Raw genomic sequence first — 24494 nt, 5'->3', positions numbered from 1 at the left:
GTCGTCGACACCAACGGCGACGGTAAAATTCAGTACGAAGGTAAGCTATGCGTGGGAGTCAAGCTACAGCAGGAGCTATCGCCTGGGTTCCCCTGTCTTGGGGGTCGAGGAGAGGTGCTAACGACGCCTTGCCGCCAGAGTTCCGCTTCTTCGTTGAGCAAACCGAGAAGCAGCTCATGCTCCTATTTCAGTCAATAGATAAAGACAACGATGGAAGACTTGACAAGACTGAGCTGCAGGAGGCCTTCAGACGGGCTGGGCTCGTTGTGCCCATGCGCAAACTCAGCGCCTTCTTTGGCGATATCGACATGAACAACGACGGCTACATTAGTTTCGAGGAATGGAGGTAAGCGTGTTTCTTTTTCTTCCACAGCATTACTCTCTTTCGTCGAAGACTACAGCTCGAAATGCTCGAGTTTTGACCCCATGTGACGGCGGGGCCTCAGGGGCTGTGATGCTCTTGGGATGGCTCCGTATAGTGTGGGGGCCTACATCTTGAAATGGTTTGGCGATACCAAGCCTCTTCCTAACTGTACTTGGGATGCTATAGTTGAATCATCACTGACAGTCATCGCTAATAGGGACTTCCTTCTGTTTATGCCGCATAATGGCCATGCGCCCCTCAAAGCTGTGCTAGATTTTTACTCTTCCATAGTCACTCTTTCAGCGGAGGGTGATTCGATGGTCTCGGAGGAGACACTTGAAGGTTTAGGTACGACCGGCTTCCTTCTGCAAACTCTCTTTGGATCTATTTTGAGGATCGCATCCCCTCCGGATCGTGAGACTGGCCCTGCCGAGACCTTCACCGGCGAAGCCGACCAAACGGCGCCTTTTCGGGAAGAAGGATCCCTTCCTGGTATTGCACAGCTTCCTACCTCATCAAAACCAGCACAACAGACTTCACCAAGCAGTTTTACAGATCCCACACAAACACCTCCAGTGAGGCCGTCATTGCCAGAATCAAAACACCCGAAAATCAACGGCCCCATGGCCAATATGGAGGCAGCAACGGTACTTCAAGCTGGCGTGACGGCCGCAGACGAGCAGCACACAGGCATTGCGACCATCCGACACATTCCCGGCGTCGGCACCTCCCAAGCGAAACCGGTCACAGGCTCCGAGCAAGGCTCCAGCTCAGATGCAACTGCTGAACCCAAGACCAAGAGACTGACTGACTTCGCTCCTGATCCAGGTTATTTTATCGCGGGTGCCGTCGCCGGAGGACTGTCGCGAACTGCCACCGCTCCTCTCGATCGTCTCAAGGTGTACCTACTTGTGAACACACGCGCCACTACCGAGACTGCTGCTACTGCCTTGAAACAAGGGCGCCCGATCGACGCCCTTCGCAACGCTTTCCGGCCTTTTGGGGATGGCGTCAAGTATCTCTGGAAGGCTGGGGGTATACGGAGTCTTTTTGCAGGTGTGTTTTATCCATATTTCAACCTTTGAGTTCCTTGTGACGTATCAGTCTTGTGATCAAAGGGATGTTGTGAATATTGCTTTGAGCATTTGCTGACCAAGTCAAGGCAATGGACTCAATGTTATCAAAATCATGCCCGAGAGCGCAATTAAATTCGGATCTTATGAGGCCGCAAAGCGAACTCTCGCTAGATTCGAGGGCCACAACGACCCCAAACAAATCAACGGATACTCGAAGTTTGTCTCGGGTGGCGTTGCTGGCATGGTTGCCCAGTAAGTCTTGCTGTGCTTCAATATTCCGAGCCTCCATAATTGCCTTAACCCCCTTCGCTCTGTTATGGTTCAAAAGGCCGTTGCTTACTTTGCGTCGCCATCTGGTTTGGAGACAGTCTCTAACACTGTAGCTAACGCCATTACAGATTCTGTGTGTACCCACTCGATACATTGAAGTTTCGTCTCCAAACGTCAACCGTTGAAGGTGGCCTCACTGGAAATGCCCTTGTTCTTGATACTGCCAAGAAGATGTGGCAGGCCGGTGGACTGCGTAGTGCCTACCGTGGTGTCACCATGGGCCTCATGGGCATGTTCCCCTATAGCGCCATCGATATGGGCACTTTCGAGCTACTCAAAACCTCATACAAGAGGTACATGTCAAAATACAAAGGCATACACGAGGAAGACGTCAAGCCAGGCAACATCATGACTGGAATCATCGGAGCCAGTAGTGGTGCCTTTGGTGCATCGGTAGTGTACCCGCTCAATGTCCTCCGCACCCGCCTACAGACGCAAGGTACGGCTATGCACCCAGCCACATATACCGGCATATGGGATGTCGCGCACAAGACACTCAAGAACGAGGGTGTGCGGGGCATGTACAAGGGCCTCACCCCTAATCTTCTCAAGGTTGCTCCAGCACTAAGCATCACTTGGGTTGTGTATGAAAATTCAAAGAAGCTCCTTGGCTTGGAGTGAGGAAGAAAGAGAGGATTGGAAACAAGGGGTTGGTTTATTGCAAAGGTTTCGATTGTCTTGCGTGGGTCAGAAAGGCCCGGAAATCGAGATCCCAGATGTGTTGAAGAAAAACTAGGGACGGCGTAGGAGGGATCGCCTGCCACCGCCAAGAGAGCGGCTCATCATCATACATTGTTTTAGGAACATGGCGTGTGCCATGGCGTTTGGAAGACCTGGGAGGAGAGATACCAGAAGAACTTTTATTGCTCCAGCAGACGAGGGAGCCGGGCTGGCGGTAGCGATAGTGCCGTAGTCGGTAATCCCAGGAATTTGCTCTCAATGCGGACGAATGCTGTCGTGCTACTGGTCGCTAGCGACATGGTTGCAATGTGCTTCGTGAGGACTATATAAATTGCGAGACTATCATGTTCACCATGTCTCTTTATGTAATGCCTGTCACCGCCGGCTGCTGTATGGACACCTCGGCTGGGCTCCCCTTCTTCAAAACTTTCAGATCTTCAGATGGCAGGATGGGGTGATGTGGCCAGGGCACACAAACAGGGACGTCGTCTGCCCTACGAGGCGGCCCAGAGGTGCAAACAAACTCTAGAGCAAAGTTATTTAGCTCGACAGAGAGCTTACGTGCGATCGTCGTCACCCCGCGTGCATGTCTCCAACCAAGAGGAAGCTTGAATGATGACGGACCCCATCGGCGTGCAGAGCGACGTGCGTGATTCGTAACCCTCAAGACCCCGGTCCGGAGTGACAACCGAAGCTGGTGGAGTTGCTGGGAACTTTTGTGAGCGCAATATCGGCCATATGAGGTCCACTGAAGCTTGTCTGCGTCTTTACTGCGAAAGTTAATGGTTAATCGGCATTTCATGATAAGAGGGGAAAAAAAAAAGAGAGTTAGCAAAAAAAAAAAAAAAAAAAATTGTACAAGGATGGTGACGGTAGGCTCTGGCGGTAGACATCCCATCCTGGTCGGGAGTGAACTCATCCGCAGCGCTGAGGGACAGAGAGAGATAGGGAGAGAAAAGTATCTGTATACAACATTGGTTGTAGTGTAGGGATAGAGAACCCTTCAACCTTGCGCAGTAATTCTACTAGCGCTCTAGGTACTAGTAGCTGTTGGTCCTGTGCTCCACACCACCGTCCCCATCCAATTGACTTTGGTGATGGTGCTGCATCGTTCGTACCTTCCAGCTTCCTGTTTCGTTTGGCGCACAAGCGTGTGTGTCATACAACCTGGAAAAGTCAGGAAACAGGCACAGGCTCACTGTAGCTTATCACACGCGATATGACCAGGCCCTGGGAACCTTGGTAGAGCCTGATGTACACACTACCGCTCTCTGCCGCTGAATCAGTACTTGGCCTCATATCTCAATCTCTCTCACTCTCGTTCTGTCTGATCTGCAGGCTTACGAGTCGCCCCTCTTTTGCGATGTCGAATCCTCTGACCGTATCGGGTACAGTCGCCGCGGAGCGTCTTACTTTTGTACTTTTCACTAGTATTGCGTCTTCGGTGACTTGAGTGATTGACCGGGGTTTCATTCCTTACTCCAAAATTCGTAATTCCACAAGTGGTTGGGGAGACCGATGTTCAAGCCGAAAGACTCAATTCAATCTCGCGCCCTTTTCTCCTTCATCCAACCAACCCCGACTCTAATCTTTCTCCTTCCCGCATCAACCGAGTGAACGCGCAACTATCTGTCGTCGCCCATTGAATCCTCCTTCCTATTATCCTCTACCGTGTCTGTGTCTTACGACGAGTGGAATATTCTCTAGCTGCGCTTCGCACATGCTATCGTAAGCTAAACTTCCGGCCTGCATTCCGGGGAAGCGAGGCCCGTCACCGAAACTGTTTGACACCGTTTCTTGGCATCCGGTTTACCCTTCCTCGACACTGCACGTATCAGCCAAGCCCGTAACGATTCATTGTCTTCGCGCTGTCAAAGCTGTCTACCGTCTGAGTGTCTGCTCAAGGGGCAAAAGCTGTAACAATAGCTGCACAGCATTAAGAAACTGAGAGTGGAATTTTCAAAACGGTACCACCAGTGGACTGAAATAGAAACCAACCGCCGTCATGCCGGCCCCGTATTCCGATAACTTGTATTCCGTCGACGACTCCGACTTTGAGGCCCCGGACAACGACAACCTCGACGCCCACCTCTCGCCTACTGATGGGTACTTTCAGAACTCTTCGTCGTCAGCTGGTAATCTCTACCCCCCGCAACAGGAGCAAGACGACGACCTTGAAGACAGGGACAACGTCACCTCCACGACGCTGCCCACGTCCGCTGGCGTCCCGCATGTACCAAACGTCCTCGTCCAGGATCCGTCTCTACAGAAGGGCGCCCCATCGTCCAAGGACCGCGAAGCCAGGGAAGAGACAAGGTTGAACACATCTGCCGCCCCTCCCCAAAGTACCTCGTCGGTTGACGACTACTACGACGGGGCCTCGACCATCGCCGACAGTGAGGCGACGCCATCACATACGACATACACTTCTCACCCCCAGAGCTCGTCGTCTTATACGCCCTACTTGCCATCCGTCGATACTCCCCTGCGCACACCTCAAACTCACCCAAGAAGGAGTTTGTATTCTCGCTCGTCTTCCCTGTTCCGTATCCCCAGAGAAGCACCGCCCGCTTACACGCCGTCGCCCACGTCCCCATTATCGGCATCGTCACCAACACAGTTTAGGAATTATCAGACATTCCCTTCGACGATGGGGGCCCCAGAGGAAGAGCGGCGCCTGCTGGGCCGCGACCCTGAGAGCATGGGCGATGAGCCCTACGACGAGGACCCTAGGCCTTTGCCATGGAAGGACAGAATCCTTAAGAAATATTCTTGGGCGTCGAGACGTACATTGAAGATGGTCCTCTTTGCTCTGTTAATGTTTTCAATCTTCGTTGGCTTCTTGACCATGCTAAGCGGAACTGTCAACCAGACGGTATGTGGCCTACCCTTCATATCGTCTACCTTATGTCTAACATGCGCAGCCCAACAAACCTCCCTCCAAAGACCCCGCCAATAACTTTGACCCTGTTACTGGTCTTCCCATCAAGGACGGCCCAGAAGCTCCTTCCGACCCCTCCACGCCCACTAACCCCTCAAGGCCTGCTCAACCTGGCACACCCGACTCACCTGATCAGCCCGCCCGGCCCCTGCCATGGGAACCTCAGAACATTTGTGCCCCGAATGAGCACCGCTTCGGGACTCGCGTCTTCGACCTGTCTTTCAAGCCCGACAAGACCATTAGTGTGCTCCAAACAGTCGAGTCTGACACGCCTTCTCGCGGTTACCAACCTCACATCACGGGTGACGTGGTTGTTCGCCGTCAACTCACCGACTCACCAGGTGCCTCTATCGAACTCGAAGTGGTGGCCAATGACGAACGCCTCAACGTCGAAGTCGAGTGGGATTCGGACCTGCAGCAGCTCAAGTTCAAGACCCCTCAGAAGCTCGAGTGGGATCAGCGACTGAGGCCCTGCATGACCATCCGCGCTACCGTCTGGGTTCCCGAAAATGCCGAGATCAAAGTCCTCAAGCTTGCGGCCCTGCATCTTGGCGTGAATTTGATCGATGACCTTTCTATTTCTATTCAAGATAACTTGGAGATCCGCACCTTTAGTGGCGACGTTCGCTCTCCAGTGAACCCACCCTCATCGTACCGTTTGGATTCGCGCAACATCGTGGTGCAGACCATTTCAGGTGACATCAGCGGCAGTTGGCCCTTGTACGACTCGCTCAAGCTCGGATCCGACTCTGGTGACATTGCCGCCAACGTCGACCCGCAGGATGTTCTCGAATCCCGGCCCCTGCCTGCGGTACTCGAGGTTACCTCTATCTCTGGCGACGTTGTCGTCAAGGAGCCCCTGGACGATGCCAAGAAGAGCAGCAAACCCGACACCATCATTCCGGCGCGTGATTACATCACCAACATCGACACAAAGTCTGGCCTGATTCGCGCCTGGGTTACGTTCAGCACTGTGATCACCATAACGAGCATCAGTGGCGATATTGGCGCGACCATCCTCCCGGTCTACAACGTGAGCCTGCTCCAGAACATCCCCGAACCCGAACTCCACACCAAGACGAAGAGCGGCAACATCCTCGTTACAGTCCTCGAGCCAATATGGGTTGAGATTGGCAAGACACTCTCCAGGGACGACAAAGCGCCCAAGGTGAACCCCAACGAACCAGTCGACATCCCTACCAACCCCCTACCAGTACCAAACATCCCCGGCAAGATTCCCCGCATCCCCAACATCCCCAACGTCCCGTCCTTCCCCATCGGCTCCCGTGACCCATTCAGGAACCTGCCGGGCTCCCGCCGCCGCTGGAGCGACCTCATTCCGCATAAGGATGCCGTCGCCTCCGAATGGAAGACCAAGCGCCAGGTATCGGCCAACGACCAGCCGCCCCTGCGCCACCTCAAGTCGTCGCACAACACCATCAGCGGCAACATGAAGATCTGGTACCCGGCCTCTTGGGAGGGTACAATCAACGCCGAGGCCATCAGCGGCAACATTGACATTGGCGGCAAGGGCGTCAAGATCGAAAGCAGGACCAAGTGGCCCAAGGCCGTCCGCGCCGTCAAGGGCCAGCGCTGGGCTTGCGAAGCCACGCTCAGCAGCGTTTCGGGCAACGAGCGGTTGACTGTTGGTGAGGACGCCTAAGCCTTGACCACATATACTCGAAAAAAAAAGGTCATCCATATATGCGGGAAATATATGGATGAGAGAGAGAGAGAGAACACGCGCCGAGAGCGGATCGCACAGTGAGAGAGAGGAAGACGTGCAAGAATGGAGACGGATATACCTGTCGTTACGAGACTCTGAAACTTGAGGGGATTTTACGGCGTTATGAAGGTACTACCAGCACCGGCGCGATCACCTGCTGGTTTTTGTTTTATTTTATTTTGTTTATTTTGTTGTTTTTCTTTCTTCTTCCCCCTTTCCAAATGTGAAATACCGACGAGGCAAAGCGGCCTTGACTCCTTTTAACTTAGTCCATAAATATATATCTATATATACAAATACTCAAAAATACTTTAAAACACTTGATCATCCACGTACCGATACATGTTCCCTCGTCATGTATATAAGCCGGCTTAATTTGTACAATTGGGGGGAGGGGGGGTATCTTTTTTTTTCCCCCATTTGGGGGTTGGGGAGGCAGGGGGGGGGGGGACATGTAGATATTGACATTGTCAAAGACTCGCTTCAACTCCATTCGAACCTTTTCCAACGCCTATTATGCATGGGAATAGAACCGTTGAACATGACTTCGTGACGATGAGGATTCAGATCCAACAAGTCCCAGTCCACTTTCCTGTAACGCGCCTCACAGAGGACCCACCTCTCGAGACCAGGAAGCTGGATACCGAGCGTGGGGAGCGCGAGCATCCGTAGTATCTCCTGCCCCGTCTCCTCGTCGCGGTTGACGGCGTACAGCGCGGGGAGCGTATACCGCACTTTTCCCGGCGCGAAGCGTTTGAGGATGCCCTCGAAACGGATCCTGGCGTCGTCCGCGGGCACTTCCTTGTTGCTGCTGTTGCTGCCACTGCTGCTGCCGCCACCGAGACCCTCACGGAACGCCTTCGCGTGCTGCGGGGAGAACGGCGCTATGCGGAAGACGGACCTCGCGCGCCCGCGCAGACGGATCCAGAAACGGCCGTCCCAGAGCTGGAACCGCTTCCACGAGTACCAGTTCCGTGACGACGGTTCGGGAAAGTTGCGAAGGGGTTCGTGCTGGAGACGATGTAGCCATTCCATACTGCTGATTTGCTTCGTGGGATCGTCGGTGAGACTCTGCCCGTCTTTCAATTCCGTGTCTGGACGAGCCGGGGGGAATTGGGGGTGGCGGCGTTGGAATCCGCTTGCGTTTGTATTGAAGGTCGTCTCTGGAACGGGGTGGATTGAGGGGTATGGCTCGCGGACGAGGTACCATTTGTTAGGGTCAGATAGGGGTAGGAAGAGGACGGAGGCCTGGTTGAATGGTTTCCGCGGGACGACGGGAGGGTCGGACGGGTCGGAAAGGGAGGGGAACAGGCGGGCCACGACGGTTTGGAGGGAGGAGAGCTGGGCGTGGTGTTTTTCGGGGGATACGAAGGAGAGTAGCTTCCGGACCACAATGGCGGCGATGGTACGTTTCTGTGCCAGCCGCAGCTCCCTCCTCTTCTTCCCCGACCTGTGCCTCGTTTTGCCATGGGTAGTCGCCATGGAGGGCAGCGTGACAATGAGGGTGCCGACGTTGGGCTCGAATTCGGCCTTGACGCCGCGTCGGATCCAGCGTTCCGCTTCCCACTCCTCCGCCTTCACCCTGGCGTCGCAGCGCGCCGACATGCGCAGCACGCTCTCCTTCCTCAGCGCCTCGGGCAGCTGGTGGTTGCGCACCATGTGTCGCACCGCATTCCGCATCGTCAGCGTACGGTCCGCGTTTGTCCTGTCCTCGAACCATGGCACATTATTCTTTTCGCATGTCGCGATCAACCGGTCTTTGCTGAACTCCAACAACGGACGGTAAATCATGACACCCGCGTCCTCCGTCACTATCCTCTGAACGCTCCTAGCTGCCGCTGCCGCCGCCGCCAACTTGGCCTTCGCGGTAGCCGATGCGGTCGCGGCGAATAGCGAGTCGACCTCGTCGTCCACATACGGGCCTTCATGCCATCCCATCTGCAAGCCCGCCCTCAGCTCCGCCGAGTACAATTCCCAGTCCATGTCGGCGGACAGCTCTCGTCGGACGTACTTCCAGTCGCGTTTGGGCGGGCGGAAAGAGACCATGGGCATCCGGAGCGCCTGGTCGTCCACATGGCCGGACTCGTACACGCCGTGCATGTCGTAACATTCAGGGATGCTGCCATGGGGCATCATGCCCCGCAGCCCACGGCTGCCGTGACCTGCGAGGAGGCGCATGAGGACCGTTTCGTACTGGTCATCTTGGTGGTGGGCCAGGAAGATGCTCTCGACGTTCAAGTTGCGAGAGATGAGGCCCAGACGCCTGTACCTCGCTCGTCGTGCGATGCTTTCCAGGTTGGGGCTCAACGCAGGATCCCCTTCGATGCCCTCCTTCTTCCAATTGATCTTGTCGACGATCGGGACTATATATTTGAACTTCCGCAGCTCTTTCGACACGGCAAACGCCTCCTCTGCGCTTTCCTGTCGCAGACCATGGTCGATCACGTACGCTGTGATTCTGGCTAACGGGTTGTCGGCAATCTTCATGAGGGGGTTGATCTCGCGGAGCTGGTTGAAGAGAAAGGCGAGGGCCATGGAGTCGACGCCGCCCGACACGGCGAGAGCGATTCGCCGGGGCTGCGAGACACGGGCATGAGGGAAGCGAGGAGGGGTTGTGGCGCGGACGGCGTTGAAGAACTCGAGAAAGGTTATCGGCTTCGGCACCGGGTGCAGGAATTGCGCCTGGGGGGTGAGGGGCGGCATTCCATTGCTTGTTGTATCTGGCTGGGTTCGGTCGACGAAGCCAGGAGATGTGTACTATGTAAGTGTGTGAGTGGTTGAGTGGTCGTGGGGAAAAGCAATCGGCGACGTTAAGATGTGGTGAATCAATTGGCGAATCAACTGTATCTGCACGATGGAGCTAGAGGAGAAGCTTCTGTTTTTCTGGGGGGTGACAGGAGCTGGGGGGGGGGGGAGGGCCGCCAGGGGGGAAGCTCGGGCCCTCCGGAGGAGAAGTATTTTCCAGGTACAGGTAGTAAGTAGTGTGTCTACTGCTCGGGTGCTGCTCCGAGCTCACTATAACCCCTGCCCGCCAATATTTTTTTTTCCCCTTACGTACAGAAGGACCAGACCGATCGAGCTCCGATACCACGGATATCTGCCGGGCTGTGCTAGAGATATATACATACATCATCTCTGCAAACCCACATCAGCTACCACCACCACCACGATATGCTCCCGCTGCGATCGTGACGCAAAACAAAAGGGGCCTCGAGCCTTTCTTCCAATTGAACTACCTCCAACCTGAATTTCTCACCCAACCGAGACCTCAATCTCTAGTACTCGAGCACGCGACACCCCTCCCATACTAGGGAATCTGAGGAAAAAAAAAAAAAGAGAGAGAGAGAGAGAGACGAACGACGATAAAAGACGAATCAAAATGTCCTCCGCAAGCCCCCCCTTCACAACAGCCCTCCTCGCCGGCGCCCTGGCAGGCACGACAGTAGACCTCTCCCTCTTCCCCCTCGACACCCTCAAAACCCGTCTCCAGTCCTCCGCGGGCTTCTTCGCGTCGGGCGGTTTCACAGGTATATACCGCGGCATCGGCTCGGCGGTGGTCGGCTCGGCGCCGGGCGCAGCCTTCTTCTTCTGCACCTACGAGGCATCCAAGTCCGTCATCGCGCAGAGACTGGCTTCCGGGGCCGACGGAAAGAAGAGGGCGTGGGCGGATCCGCTGAGCCACATGCTCGCGGCGTCGCTGGGCGAGATCGCCGCCTGCGCGATCCGCGTGCCGACCGAGGTCGTCAAGCAGCGCGCGCAGGCGGGCCAGCACGGCGGCTCCTCTGCGGCCGCGCTGCGCTCCATCCTGGGACAGTACTCCGCCGTCGGGCTGTCGGGCGTGTGGAGGGAGCTGTACCGCGGCTGGGGCATCACCGTGCTCCGCGAGGTGCCCTTTACAATCATCCAGTTCCCGCTGTGGGAGCGCCTCAAGAGGTGGGGCAGGGAGCGCAAACAGAACAAGAACTGGAAGCTGGATGCGCCCCAGACCGAGTATGAGGTCTCTGCTGTCGAGAGCGCGTTGTACGGAAGCGTGGCCGGTGCGGCTGCTGCCGGCATCACGACGCCGCTGGACGTCTTGAAGACGAGGGTTATGCTGAGCAAAGAGAAGGCCAAGGTGGGCGATGTCCTGAGGGGTATCTACAGGGAACATGGCATCCGGCCCTTCTTTGCGGGAGTAGGCCCGAGAGTCATGTGGATCAGTATCGGAGGTGCCATTTTCTTGGGCAGTTACCAGTTTGCGGCGAATACCCTTACTGGAGCAGCCCTATGATGCAATCTCATGAGCACACGTCATCTTACATCAGAAAGGACCTAGGGATACGCTGTGATGATGGCACGGCGCGATGCGAGGAGGGGCGGATCAGAAGGAAAGAATATGCATTAGAGGCTATACAACATGCCTCCCGCTCTGTATAACACGATGCAAGCACCTGGCCCGGAAGGGCCGCGCTTGACAACTTTTCCGCTATGTACATTACTAGAAACGCCATAATACCCGTGCAGATAGAAGCTATAGAGACGTCGAGGTCTGCTCGCGACCTTGATGAACGATTAAGCCTCCCAGCCTGTCCGCTTCCTGCCGGCTGTTCAAGCCTGCGCCGTAGCGGCTGGAGGCGTGTTGGTGCCTTGTGAGGGAGTCGGCTCGGGCTCAGGGGCCGTGACTTGAGACGGCATCGGGTTGGGGATCTCTTTCCGTCCGTTGGCCTTGTAGTAGAGCTGAACGTCGTTACCGCCCTTCCAGATGTGGGCTCGTAGTGTCGCCAGGGTCATGGTGATGGGTAGCAACTGTCAAACGTTAGCAATGCGTGTCAGGGGGGGAGGGTCAGTGTAAAGTGAGCTGCTTACCTGGTCGTTGCAGTACAGCTCCAGGTATTCGTGCGGCAAAAGTGCATCTGGCTCTGGGTTTTCAACAGGCACCTCGATGCGCTCCGCAACATAGGCTAGAATCTTCTTGACACGGAGCATCCTATTGGCGTTCAGCCGATTGTTGCCGTCTGTCGTCGCGATGTCCGGCAAGCTGTTCTGCCACGGCTGCAGCACAAAGGAGACCTTGACAGGTTCCTTCTGGGGAATCTGGTTTAGAAGCAGGACCTCGCCCAGCCACATTGGGCCGCGCTGTTCAATAATGTCGGCGCCCTGGCTCACGGTGTCCACTGTCCCTTGGTAGATGTTGGCGCTACCTCCCGTCGTCTCCTCCTGTAGAACAACCCTAGTTCCGGAGGGCAACTTGAGGACAGGCGTATCGTTGGCCAGGCTTGGCGTGATCTTGGTCTCGATGATCTTCTCAGGGTTTTCGGTCAACGACTTGTCATAATCATTGCGAATCTTCTGAATCGCGCCCAAGAAACTGTCGTCAACCTCCTTCTCATGCGTCGATGATGCCTCGGACTCTTCCGCCTTCTCGTCGACAACAGCAGGCTTCTCCGGTGCGGTTGTTGAGGCAGACCGCCCAATCTTTTTACTGCCGAACGACATGCCCATGGGCATGCGGAATTTCTTGCCAAATGGCGTGCTCGGAGACTTTCCATTCGTGGGGTCCTTCTCCTTTTCCTTGTCCTTGTCCTTGGCGGTGTCTGCGTTGGACTTGGAATCGACTGCTGCTGGTGGTTGCTCAGTTGCCGGCGTTGCAGGCGCTGCGGTTGGCTTCGACGCGCCCTCGATGGGCCCAATAGCGCTGGTGAAGTAGTCTTCCTTCTCGGTCGACGGACGGCTGAACTGAGATGACTTGTTATCGAGGGGACTGGCCGGGGTTGCGCCGCCCTCCGGCACATCCTGAAGCTTGCCACCAGGACCTGGTGTTGCAAGGCCAATAGCCATACCGGGGGTCATGGGGTACTGCGAACCGTTGGCTCGAGGAGTGCCTGAGGTTTCATCCCAGCCAGGCGTACCGGCCGGGATAGATATTGATGCCGGCGGGTTTGCACGACTTGCTGCCACCCTCCGCTCTACTGCCTCGTTGAGAGTCTGGCGGTAGGCCTCATCGCGCTTGATCTCCTCGTCGATCAAGCCGGCGAACAAATATCGGAGCACCCATTTTCCGAGATTGACTGCGACCTGTCAGCACATGCTTCCTGCTTTTCGTTGCTATTGACTCACTTCTTTGATCTTCCCGGAAGTCGATAGGTTCTTCCAACACCAGTTCATCAGCATACATCTCGGCATCGAAGCAGTTGAATGGCTCCAGCACCACTGTGAGACTACCAGAGCTGATGTCAATGGAGCACCACGGAGCAACCGCCTCAGTGGTATTGATCTCCGGCTCAACATCCTCAAGATGCCTCTTGCCAAAGCTCTTGATCGGCTCGCACTGCTAAAGTCAGCTTTTGCTATGACAGTCAACCCAACCGACGTACCTTGATGAGATCCCACAGGAGAACATCGCCGGCCGTATCTAGCGTCAAGACTCTCCTCCTATCGTTCAAGAGCTTATGCTTCACCAGACCAAACTGACCCTCAATCGTTTCCTCCGGGTTTTGATGGATGGGCTCAATTCCCTGAGGCACGTGAGCTCCAACAGCAGGTGGAGACTCGGGGGCGGCGTTGGTCTGAATCGGGAAAGCTGCAGTGTTGGATATTCTCAAGATTGACCTGGCGGATATCTCCTTCTTTGGTGCGTTGGCAGGTGGGGGGTTCGAAGACTGCCTGGGTCTTGAAGCTGTGGATGCCGCCCGTTGCCGTCTGAAAGCCTCGGGAAGCTGCAGATCCGGTCCGGTATTCACGTTAGACCACCTGTTGATGGACGAAGTGTTTGTCGCCGTCCAGATGTAGTCGCCTGCTGCCACGACCTTGCTAATAGAGTGTGACTCGTGTGCAACTGCAACAGACAGCCCCTCGTCCAGGTCCTCGAGGCTTCCCCGCACATCCGTCTTGACAACAAAACCGGACCTATCACTGCTGTAGAAGGTGCCAAGCTCAGGGTCGTCCGAGAACAACGACCAGACGCTGTCCTCATGCATAGTGAAGGTGTACATACAGCGTCCAGCGGTGACACTCCAAAGCTTGACGGTGTGATCGGAACTGGCAGTCAAGACCTTGTCGCCAGCCTCGTTGAGAAGAACGCCGCGCACGTTGTCCGTATGGCCGACGAACTTGGTGACCCTCTTACCAGAGCGGGGATCCCACAAGCGCACGACAGATTCAGGGCCACCGTTGGCCATGATGTTGTGGCCGACACTCAGGGCGTAAATAGAGCCCTTCTCGGCAACTTCATCTCCCTTGGTATCAACCTCGAGCGTTTTCCCACCGCCGTTAAGGTCCCACAAGTATATCTTGCGATCGAAGCCGCCTGAAGCGACCCAGTTGACGGAGCCACCCGGGGGCGTGGCAACACACTTGACGTAGTCTGCATGCTCACCAATCTTGGCTGCGATCTCGTTCGCCTCGGAATGCGGGCGCCAGACTTTGACTGTCAGATCGTTGGAGGCGGTGACGACGGCGGTGTTGTTGTTCGCGAGGACGATGTCGTTGATCCAGGCCATGTGCGCCTGTGTCTGGGAGCGGAAGGTGGTCTTGGGCTTCTTCTCGGGGGCGGGCGCGCCGCCGGTGAGGTTGAGGTTGAGATCCCATGCACAGATAAAGCCATCACGGGCACCGGAGTATCTGTTATGGCAAGGTAGATCGTTAGCGACTGTCGGGGAGAAAATGCGCTTCGATTGGGGAGTTGGGTTCTGCGATCTTACAGGATGGCGTTGTCCTTGTCGACGGCGAGACCATTTACGCCGAGTCTGTGACCACCGCCTTGGGAACCGGCCGGGAGCTCGAGGACTGCGACGGCAATATGATTAGCATGATCAGCATTTTGACCGCACTGCAGGGACCAGAGCAGAGTCTTGCGATTGCGAGGCTCGATGCGATGCGCTCGACCGTGTGGACGTGCGGGGTTGCGTCATGGGCCTCAGCCCAGATGGGACGCAAACGCAGAGGCACACGACCAGCGACTACGAGCAGCACAAGCACTGATGATGTGCAGATAGACAGACGTACCATAGCTGATCCTCTGGCGCGCCTTTTTAGCCATTTGGAGCGATAGCGCGGGATTCGATTACTGATTACGCATACAAGAACAGAACAATGCAACTGGACAAGGACGATGCCATACGGGTGGGGGGGAATACAGGACAAGAAGACAGGCGATTGTATGTGTATGAGGGTGTTTGGGGGTTGGAGGATTGTTGGTGATGTTGCGAAGTTGGCGCTGCGGCGGTTAAGGGTATGATGTATGGGTGGATGAACAGACGGGGCAGTGAGATGGGGGTGGGCAAGGCTAACGGGTGTCGGTGTCTGCCATGTTGGTGTTGGTGCATGTCGAATATTGGGAAAGGATCCATTGCTACGACGTGAGGTCGGGGTAGGTGCAACAGGGCGTGGAGCAAGTGGGTTTGGGCCAGGTGGGCAGGTGGACAGGGGGACTGAATAGGCAAGGAATCATCCTAGGTACTGAGGACCACAAACATCGGCAGGAGAGATACTTCTCCGAGGCAATTGAGTTCGCAATCCCTCCACCCCTTCCCCGGAATTTTAATACAGCTACTACGTGGTAAGCATGAGTTAACAATTATTGGACCCTTTAAATCACATATGACTGCTGTTTCCTCTGGGCATGAAACTTGGACGGGATGAACAGATCAAATCAGCAGCCCCCCCGGACCCAAAAGCTTGCATCCTCTTTCATGCAAGTCAGGTCAGGTTGTTGGCAGACCAGACCAGACTACCTATATCCGAATGTATACTACACCACATCAACCAACCGAACGGATGATTTTTGGGGGTGTCACCCACCAATGGATCGAACTTTTAGCGCCTCAACTGTCAGCTGCAGCAGACCCTCCTTTGTCACCCCCTCTGAAGAAGATGCTTGGCGACTAAAGACATGGCGCTGGGAACTAAGGTATGACGCCTAGCTGACGAACCACTGCACGGGTCTGGAGACCAGATTCCGGCCTTTTCCAGAATAACGGACGCATTTTAGTCTGCAAAACCCTATTAGTCGGTAGCAGCCCCAGGAACTTCTGGAAGGTCGAAATGACAGTGGCTGGGAAGGCCACCAATAATGCATTGGAGAGACAGACTACGTACTACATACCAGTACACAGTACGTAGCACCTCGCAAAATAAAAAAAAAAAAAAAACGTAGAAAGAACCAACGACAAAAGAGCATGGACTGCCGATCCCCCTCCTTTCCTTTTCCTCTGCTGTTTGTCCAGCTGCCCTCGTTTGTGCCTGCCCGAAAGGCTGGCTCTACAACTGGAAATGTGGAGCCACCCCTGCCTCCCCCAAAAAGCCCAGCCCATCCTGCCCTGAAAGTCCATGTCACATCCACATCTGGCAACCTGCATGGTGAAATCCAATTTGTGCCTCTTTCCATATCTAGTGTCACCACTGCCTTTTTCCAGTAATGATTGACTGATGTGTTGACACCTCCATGGCTTCCCCCCCCCCCCCCCCCCCCAAATGTTCTCTCTTAATCCGTAATGCGAGTGAGAATTTTTTGAAACATGTGGTAGCACTATCATGGCGAGGTCCCTACTCTTCCAGATCTAGAGGCTTCGTTGCCTCAACAAGTTTCTGTAGACCAAGGATACTTGTTCGGACGCCTGTCGCCGTATTCGTACCATCTCGAACTTGCCGGGCACCTTCTATAACGTTATTCATCATCAGCACCCTTCTTGATATCTTCTCTGCGTCTCATGGTATCCATCGAGACTGAGAAGTGCTTTTACTTACCAAGTAGCTGCTTCATCTCCCTGTCTTCACGAATACAAGTACGGCAACGGCCAGGGACTGGACGAATCGCTTTCTTAATCTGTCCATCGCACAGTGCATGCGGGATCTGTTTCGGTGCTTGGTCGGGAAGGTGGATGGTGTGCTCCAAAGTGAGGTTCCACGGCGACTGCAAAAGGGCGCTGCCACGGGCTGAGGGGCATTTGAAGGTGTTTTGATACTGTTTGTGCGAGCAGTCATTGTGACGGGTATAAATGTAGGTGCACATCTTGAGGTTGTGAGTATTCCAAGGTTGCTATCGAAAAGACAAGATGAGGCTAAGTCAATGTCGTGATGACCTGTTTTGTTCTCTTTCCTCTGAAGCCAGTCTCTTGGAAAGCTTTAGGTGAGGTTGTGGTGATGATTTTCCTCTACTTAATTACAGGCTGTTAGTCAACTCGGAAAGCGCGACCTGGTAGGCAGGAGCTCGAGGTGAAGGCAAGGTGAATTAGTATGCCATGCTGAACACATCTTTGTGTTTTCACCTGCACTCTGACTGACAAGGCTTTGCTGCCTGCCAGCACCTTTCTTGAGTTCAACTGTATGAGCCACGGCAGGAACACAAAGGGTGAGATGCCAGACATGGTGACTGTGCTTAAAGCACTGATATGTGAATATGACTCCTCAGAACTCATGATCTAGACCCTTCTTTCTCTGGAACAATGTCTGTTGTGTTTCTCCCCTTGAACATTCAACTCTTATATCTGATATATGCTCAATTTTCTCTACTAAGGTACCGTTAAGCTTCGGTAATGCAAATTCTGAAATTGCGTGGACTACTCCTACCATCGCCCAGAGGCATGCAGCATATCTGGCTTCGGAGTCAAGGAACTGTTTTCTCATATCTTAATGACTCAACTGTCTTTCAATGTGTTGAAACTACAAAAATTCGCGAGACGCACAAATAGGACTCACCGTGACTGACGCAGTTACTTCTACAAGTCAGTCTCTCCCACAAAAGCTCCTGGGGAACAGCATAGCTCATATGACGACAGTTGAAATAGCCACCAACTCTGAAGGAAAACAAATGTGCCACCGGCTCGTTCATATGAAGCTTACGGCCCAACAGCCACTATGGACTGTTTGTGCAAATCAAACTTATCCCATCGACTGCCACTGGGCTGCAGGACATTGCCAGCCACACCTCAGTCCATATTTGCAAAATCTGTTGGAAATAGCTATGGGACTGGAATGAAACCCACACTATTTGTTTCTGGTTGGCTATAACCTTAGCCTAATGGCAGCTGCTAGTATTGATAACCCAGAAACCGAAGCACCTGGCGTGGGTACGAAAGTCTTCAGGTGGACTAGTATCTGAAAGCGGTATCTGCAGCTTTTTACGACGTGCATAAAATATTTTTGGCACTAGATCTTGCAATAGCATATCTTCAGTATTATGTTATAGTCCTAAAGACGATCCTAGAGGAAACAACCTCATTCTTGGTTAGGGTAATCGCGTATTTCATGGAAATGACAACATTCCATTGCTCTACGTTCTTCTTTTCCTGCACTTAGTAGCTACATAATCTGGCCAACGTTATTTCGTTTTAGTAAGCGGCAAGCCGTGCAAGACATTATCTCAATGATCTAGCTAGTGACGGAGCCTAAAGCTGCGTAGAGCCAGGCAAGGTAGAAACCAGTGGAAATATCAAAGAGGTCACACCACTCTTTATTGCGAATTCATAATAGCTTGTATTGAGCCATCGATAATAATAGGAATAATAATACTCCATGAAACGTCCTTTCTTCGTTCCCGGTTCATGGATGCCAAGCGCCAAAGCTAATACTTTTCATAACTACAGCATCCGGGGGTATAAGTATGCAAAAGGAAAAAAAAAAAAGAAAGAGAAAAAAAAGACATGTACAGTACCGAAAGTCTGATGTAAGACCTTCTCGACTCAAAGAATATATAATACAACGAAAGAAAAGGCAAAGATGGAGGCGAGATACGCCATTCCACTTTGTTGCCGAGACCGCTGCGCACCCGCTACGGAGACAACATTCGGCCTGGAAGACGTTGATTGGCTGTTAGGCACTCCCACAAGAGTCTGCGTAGGGACCGCAGCCGGAACGGCATTGTTGGTCGGGACAATGGTAGGGTTCGCAGCATTGTTAGGTTGGGCCTGTGGAATGCTGTTGGCGCCAGGGGCTCCGGTAGCTTGCCTGGTACCGCCCAACGAATTGTGCGGGTTGACACCCGCTGGAACGGTGAGCGTGACGATACTCTCTCCGTGTTCGCCACATCTGTTGCAGTCCATCCTGATGGTGGCCATGGGAACTGTGGGAAGGATTTGGTTCGGGCAGCCGCAGTCCTCGTAGTATAGTGTGGTGCAAAGCTCGGCGGACACTAGCATGTTTGGCCTCGCAGAATCGATAGTCGCGTACGGTATGGTGGTAACCAAGGATCTGAGGGCGGGGTTCTGTTGCCCTGTGGAAGATGGTCGTCCTAGGAAGCTTTGCGCTTGCGCTATGCCGCCGGTTTCTGCAGGCGAAGCAGCATTGGTAGTACCAGCGCGTGGACCAGTAGGAGCAATAACGTTGGGTAGAACAATGTCATTCGATGCAGCGCCGGGAGGAACAGGAGCGACGGGTGCACCGGGGACACCAGGGGCACCAGGATTGCCGGGGACAGGGTTCAGAATATTGGGATTGGCGATGTCAGTAGGTGATCCCGGAACAGGCACACCAGGCCCAGCAGGACCGGGTCCAGCAACAGCAGAAGAACCAGGCTGGCGGTTTCCAAGTTCAAAGATTGTAAGGAGAACGTTTGGCGGAGCAGCGCGCTTAGATAGTTGCTGCTTGGGCTGCCTTCGTGCTCGGAGTCTCGTGGAGTTCGTCGCGGCTGCATTGCCACCGCAAACTTGCGTGTTGTCGCCTGGGCAAGGGACATTGCAAGAGTTTCCGGGCACAAAGACCGTCTCGTCAAGGTTCTCAGAACCGTAACAAGTACTACAGAGAACAATTAGTGCTACAAGTCAGGTGACCATGGCGAGGTGCACTTACTCAAAGACCACTCCCGCATATCTCCGACCCTGGGCGAGGGCGATGCACCTCTGCTGGGTCATTGCTGCATCTCTCCCGACTTCACTAAAAGAGGGATAACCAGGTGGGGAACCAATGCAGCCGAGGTAGGCATAGTTACCAATTACGGGAAGATTAGAGGGGTTTGACTGTGATGATATTGTTGGATTTGGTGGCTGGGGTGAAGCTGAAGGAATAGAAATGGGGGGGATAGTGCCAGTCGGGGAAACTCCTGGGGTTATGGATGGGTTGATTATAGTATTAGACAAAGTGGAGCCTGAGTTGATAGAAGCCGTGGATGGGTTCGACGGTGTTGTAGTCGGAGGTGGGGGAGGCCCAGGGGGAGGGGTATCCCCGGAAGAGCTAGTAGGGTTTGTAACAAAGGAAGATGGCGTAGAGCCCGGGTTGGAGTTCGTGGGAACCGTGTTTACAGTATTACTATTGGTTGTTGTTGGTGCTGTTGTTGCTGTTGTCGTTGGTGTTGTCGTTGTTGTTGAAGTGATCAATGTTGGTAAAGTAGGTGTTATGGTACTGGTAGAATCCGTGGCTGACGTTGCAAGGCTTGTAGACGTAGTCGAGGTTACCGTAGAGCCCGTACTTGTCAAGGTGCTGGAACTTGAAGTTGTCGCAACGGAACTTGAACTGGTTGTAGTAACGGAACTTGAACTGCTTGCAGACGATGACGTTTGAGTTGACGATGTAGTAGATGTCGACGTGACTGACGTGATTGTCCAAGTATCATCAAGAGCATGAATATCAAGAAGAATCGCAGAGTCAACATTGCCGTTGTCAGCATCACAGAGCACAAAGTCCAAGTGTTGCAGACTACCGGGTTCAACGGGAAAGTCAACAGTAATAACTGATGAGGTGCGAGCGTAGGAGAGACCAAATGTAGAACCCGCGTTGGGCAATGCCTGTGTGGCACTAAACGCTGTAGGGTCTTGTGCAATCTCGTTCAGATAGATGACAAACGAGTCTGGGTTTCCTCCGGTAATTCTGATGATTTGTTTTTGTTAAACAGAAACTTTTTTAAGATTTGACAAAGATTTTACGTACGGTTCCTGGGTTGCGAACAAGTACCTGATTCTGAGGCCTTTAATGGTGGGTGGAATGGTGATGAACATTCCAAAGTAGTTGTGCTCCTCGCTGTATATGCCGTAAGCACACTCTTTTAAAGGTGACCCCTGCGCGAAGCCAAAATTTGTATTTGGAGTGAATCCGGTCGGTGCATCTGCCACTCTACCAGTGCTCATAATAACTCCTGAGTCGAGGCCTCCAGGGCCGTTTGTAAATGTTCCCAGACATTGTAAGTCTGGGGGGAAGGAGTGAGGACTAGTGGCTGCCAGAATGATTGGGTCTTTTACTGCTGCTGCTGCCAGTGCAGAGTCAGGTTGAGAGGGAATGACATTAATACTTGTCGCAAGAGCGACGAAAGATGCCGAGGCAAAGAGCCTCGAAGTTTCGAACTTCATGTTGCGCTAAAGTGAAGATGACGCCCAGTGGCTTGACCCATCGAATTAAGTGCGCGGCGCAAGCTCTGATATAGAACTTCCTACTGCGCATAGAGACTCAATGTATCATAGGAGATAATACTATACTTCCACTAACGATCCCAGGTCCAGCTCTTGGGCCCCTTTCTCCGCGGAAATTAGGCATTCCTAGATAGGTTTGTTCGTCCATACCGCATGTCTGCTAAGATTAAGCATTCCTAACAGAACCCTTTCACTGTCACCTTTCGCAGTGGAGATTGGGCATTCCTGCTCACAATCCATTCGCCGACAATAAGGCTGTCATGGAGGCAAGATTAGATCACAGGAAAAGAAAAAGGTCGAGATATCTCTCTGTCGCAGATTCGCTTTTCCGGCGAAGCAAGTGTACTTGTATGGACAAAAGCCGAGAATATGCACGAGAGCAAGCTGTGAGACACAAACACAGAGGATCATCATCGACCTGCACGAGCGGCATTGATTGGACCCGAGAGGAGAGTGCATTTCTAGGGAGGCATTTTCACCAGCCTTCCGGAGCCGACGATGCGGAGATCGGGGCTTAGACTTCCCTCTCATTCACATGATGACGGTGAGTTTCGCCCTGCCATGCTCACTCGGAAGACCCCTTTTTCTTTTTCCCTCCCTTATTATACTTCATCTCATGCATAAACTGTGGGCGACCGCTTCTGTTTGTACTATGTAAGTGAAAGTTTCGCCGACCCAAATCTGCAGAGACCTGCCATCTCGTTTTGCTCTTATTGTAAGATATGACATTAGTAACAAGTCAACACAATGGGAGAGCCCTGCGATGAACAATGCTAATGTAAGGACACACACGTGGCACGCTTGACCCATACGAAAGAACACGACAATCGGCGGGGCCACCAAAGAACGCGCCAAGCAGCCCCCCGATCCAGGTTTACAATGCACAAGGGATGGCTTGTGACCGCAGTCGGAACGGGCTCGCCGTGCCCGGCCCGAACAACACCCTGTGTGGATTTTCCCGCTTGGCAGATCTGGCACCGACATGACATGGAGCATTCGGTAATATGACAGAACAGACTGTAAGCACAGGGATCCGAAAATCTAAGACACAGTCTCAGATCGCAGTCCATGGGCCATGTGTTGGACCGTTTCATCGATCCACCGCCGATGGCCTTTCCCTCGTTATAAGGAATAGCGATCTGATCTGATGGAATGAAGTCCAAAAAGGGGCACATTCTGGCCAGCAAGGTGAGGAATGTTCATCATGCGAGTCGAGCGCCCGACATCACAATGGATGCTTAATAGACTTCTCCCTCCACATAATTACTTCACTGCTGCTGAGTAAAACGGAGTGAAAAGGAATAACGGAGGCGGTCCGTTTTCGGCCCGTGGTGAGAGACCACGGAAAGGGGCCGTGGCAGCTTTATACTGAGGACCGGGCGACCCGGGCTGTACATTTGCTTGCCATGAAGTGACTTTTGTCTTTGGGTAGTTGTTGTGTTCCATGCATATGACCGAAAGTCTTTTAGTTGTGGAAAATTAAACAGTTGAGTCAATGATGACTTGCGAATGCTTAATGTCGTATGTTTATGTTGTTGTAAACATATGTAACATGTAATTGAACTGTCAGCGTTATCTTCGAATTGCTGTGTGCATGTCGAGAGCTTGCATTAGGCATTGGTTGTTTAGGTAAACAATAAAACTACATGGTGGTGTTGCAGTTGATGGAATTGCACTCAAAGCCTTTGTAGGCGGCCACCTGGTGGCGTCGTGAACTTTGTCTCATACTTCTACAAACAACTCTAGGTTGTGTCACCTGTGCTATGATCGGGAAATACACGGGCATCGTCTGCCACAATCGGGAACCACGATTTTAACTACCTTGGACTCTGCTGCTTGTCGATCGTGGTGCTTTAGTTATCAGAAATATTTTACTGTTTCACGGAAACTGATCGCAATCTATCAATGCATTTTGGGGTTACGATTTGCCAAACGAAACTCTCCATGAAGTTCTCTCTTATCATCAAAGGTCTCTTATGCGCCCGCAGAGTTAATTAACTCCGAACAAAGCAAGACACGAAGAGATTCTAAAACCATTCTCATCTCTGATTAAGGTACTACACAAATAAAAGACTGTTACATCACCAATTAGAGAAGAGTTTTTGTTTGCCGCAAGGGGAACTCCTATGCTGTACCTAAGTATAGCAACAAAAGAGAGATAGGCGAATACATAGAATACACTATGGAATAGGCGTGGCCGAGTGTCTCCCCTCTCTTCATACTGTGGCCTTGCTGACGTGAGCCATACAGCGCCTATTGCGGCAACGACTTCGTGAGAATATTGTTTCAGTTGTTGGAATTCATTGTGGCTTGCCGGTGAGGTCTGGTCTGGGGATAAGTGGCGGCGGCTACCCGGTCAACTGGCCAAGGGTCTCTCAAAATGTCTTGGCCCATTGTTTCTATTTTGTCTGCGACCAAATCTCAGACTCAATGGCTCTCAAAGTCGTCTTCGTCCGCGTGTTCCTTTTCGAGAACACTGTTGCTGGCTTTCTGTTGACATTTGTCTCATGTTTGCAAGCGAGGTTCAACTGCTAGATCAGGCGAAGCAAACACTTTGCATAACTGACCGCTAGTATCAAAACAACGACTGCTACGTAGTTTGGCAAGTAGAAAATAATTAGTATCAGGATGATATGAAGCTGGATCGGCAAGTTCACCTTCCGAGCTTGACTCCCCTTGGCTGATGCCAGCTGCGTCGAACAAGGCACGCTTTGATGTTGGACTCTGCTACACCATTCTGATAGGGCTCATTAATGGAATGCGAGCGCCAATAAAGATAACTCGAATAGCTGTTAAGTAACTCCATATCAGGCTCGTAAGAAGTTCGTACGTCTCTCCGCTGCCTCGTGTTGTGAACTTGATCACACTTGATGATTGTCTTAGGACCCCGCGTCATGTGACACAGAACGAACTCAGGCCCAGGCCTCGGCGTGTCTTAAAGGCGCAGTATGCAGGCTAAGTCAAATCAATGACAGAATCGGAATAAGTAGTACTCTGGTGATTTAATCTGATCCGGGTTTTCCGCGCCTTTCTCTGGACCCTGTCTAAGCGTCTCAAAAATGCG

At 53.0% G+C, this 24494-nt stretch overlaps 8 protein-coding genes across 8 annotated transcripts; 3 read left to right on the top strand and 5 right to left on the bottom strand.

The window, feature by feature from the left end:
• Positions 1 to 47: 47 nt before the first annotated feature.
• Positions 48 to 2391, top strand: CTRU02_203359 (calcium dependent mitochondrial carrier; the record flags this gene model as incomplete). Its single annotated transcript, XM_036723987.1, has 4 exons — positions 48 to 346; positions 582 to 1420; positions 1527 to 1692; positions 1839 to 2391. The coding sequence occupies 4 exons, from the start codon at positions 48 to 50 to the stop codon at positions 2389 to 2391; spliced, it is 1857 nt and encodes a 618-aa protein (XP_036584101.1).
• A 2065-nt stretch (positions 2392 to 4456) lies between these two features.
• Positions 4457 to 7055, top strand: CTRU02_203357 (uncharacterized protein; the record flags this gene model as incomplete). Its single annotated transcript, XM_036723985.1, has 2 exons — positions 4457 to 5326; positions 5376 to 7055. The coding sequence occupies 2 exons, from the start codon at positions 4457 to 4459 to the stop codon at positions 7053 to 7055; spliced, it is 2550 nt and encodes an 849-aa protein (XP_036584100.1).
• Positions 7056 to 7601: 546 nt separating this feature from the next.
• Positions 7602 to 9821, bottom strand: CTRU02_203358 (PP-loop family protein; the record flags this gene model as incomplete). The annotated part of the gene is made up of 1 exon (XM_036723986.1): positions 7602 to 9821. One exon carries the CDS (start codon positions 9819 to 9821, stop codon positions 7602 to 7604), a length of 2220 nt encoding a protein of 739 aa, XP_036584099.1.
• Positions 9822 to 10497: 676 nt separating this feature from the next.
• Positions 10498 to 11388, top strand: CTRU02_203356 (mitochondrial s-adenosylmethionine transporter; the record flags this gene model as incomplete). The annotated part of the gene is made up of 1 exon (XM_036723984.1): positions 10498 to 11388. One exon carries the CDS (start codon positions 10498 to 10500, stop codon positions 11386 to 11388), a length of 891 nt encoding a protein of 296 aa, XP_036584098.1.
• A 317-nt stretch (positions 11389 to 11705) lies between these two features.
• Positions 11706 to 15135, bottom strand: CTRU02_203355 (UBP9-binding protein; the record flags this gene model as incomplete). Its single annotated transcript, XM_036723983.1, has 7 exons — positions 11706 to 11903; positions 11964 to 13165; positions 13215 to 13425; positions 13472 to 14717; positions 14798 to 14882; positions 14936 to 15055; positions 15102 to 15135. The coding sequence occupies 7 exons, from the start codon at positions 15133 to 15135 to the stop codon at positions 11706 to 11708; spliced, it is 3096 nt and encodes a 1031-aa protein (XP_036584097.1).
• A 1505-nt stretch (positions 15136 to 16640) lies between these two features.
• On the bottom strand, positions 16641 to 17106 carry CTRU02_203354 (uncharacterized protein; the record flags this gene model as incomplete). Its single annotated transcript, XM_036723982.1, has 2 exons — positions 16641 to 16786; positions 16842 to 17106. 2 exons carry the CDS (start codon positions 17104 to 17106, stop codon positions 16641 to 16643), a joined length of 411 nt encoding a protein of 136 aa, XP_036584096.1.
• A 1669-nt stretch (positions 17107 to 18775) lies between these two features.
• Positions 18776 to 19942, bottom strand: CTRU02_203353 (uncharacterized protein; the record flags this gene model as incomplete). Its single annotated transcript, XM_036723981.2, has 2 exons — positions 18776 to 19826; positions 19881 to 19942. The coding sequence occupies 2 exons, from the start codon at positions 19940 to 19942 to the stop codon at positions 18776 to 18778; spliced, it is 1113 nt and encodes a 370-aa protein (XP_036584095.2).
• Positions 19943 to 20336: 394 nt separating this feature from the next.
• On the bottom strand, positions 20337 to 21370 carry CTRU02_203352 (uncharacterized protein; the record flags this gene model as incomplete). Its single annotated transcript, XM_070204194.1, has 2 exons — positions 20337 to 20616; positions 20955 to 21370. The coding sequence occupies 2 exons, from the start codon at positions 21368 to 21370 to the stop codon at positions 20337 to 20339; spliced, it is 696 nt and encodes a 231-aa protein (XP_070061957.1).
• Between the last annotated feature and the right edge of the window lie 3124 nt (positions 21371 to 24494).

The sequence above is a fragment of the Colletotrichum truncatum genome (genome assembly GCF_014235925.2).
Source record: "Colletotrichum truncatum strain CMES1059 chromosome Unknown Contig_0002, whole genome shotgun sequence".
NCBI classification, from domain to species: Eukaryota; Fungi; Ascomycota; class Sordariomycetes; order Glomerellales; family Glomerellaceae; genus Colletotrichum; species Colletotrichum truncatum.
Note: the sequence above shows the minus strand (reverse complement) of the source record. Positions and strands in the feature narration are given on the sequence as shown.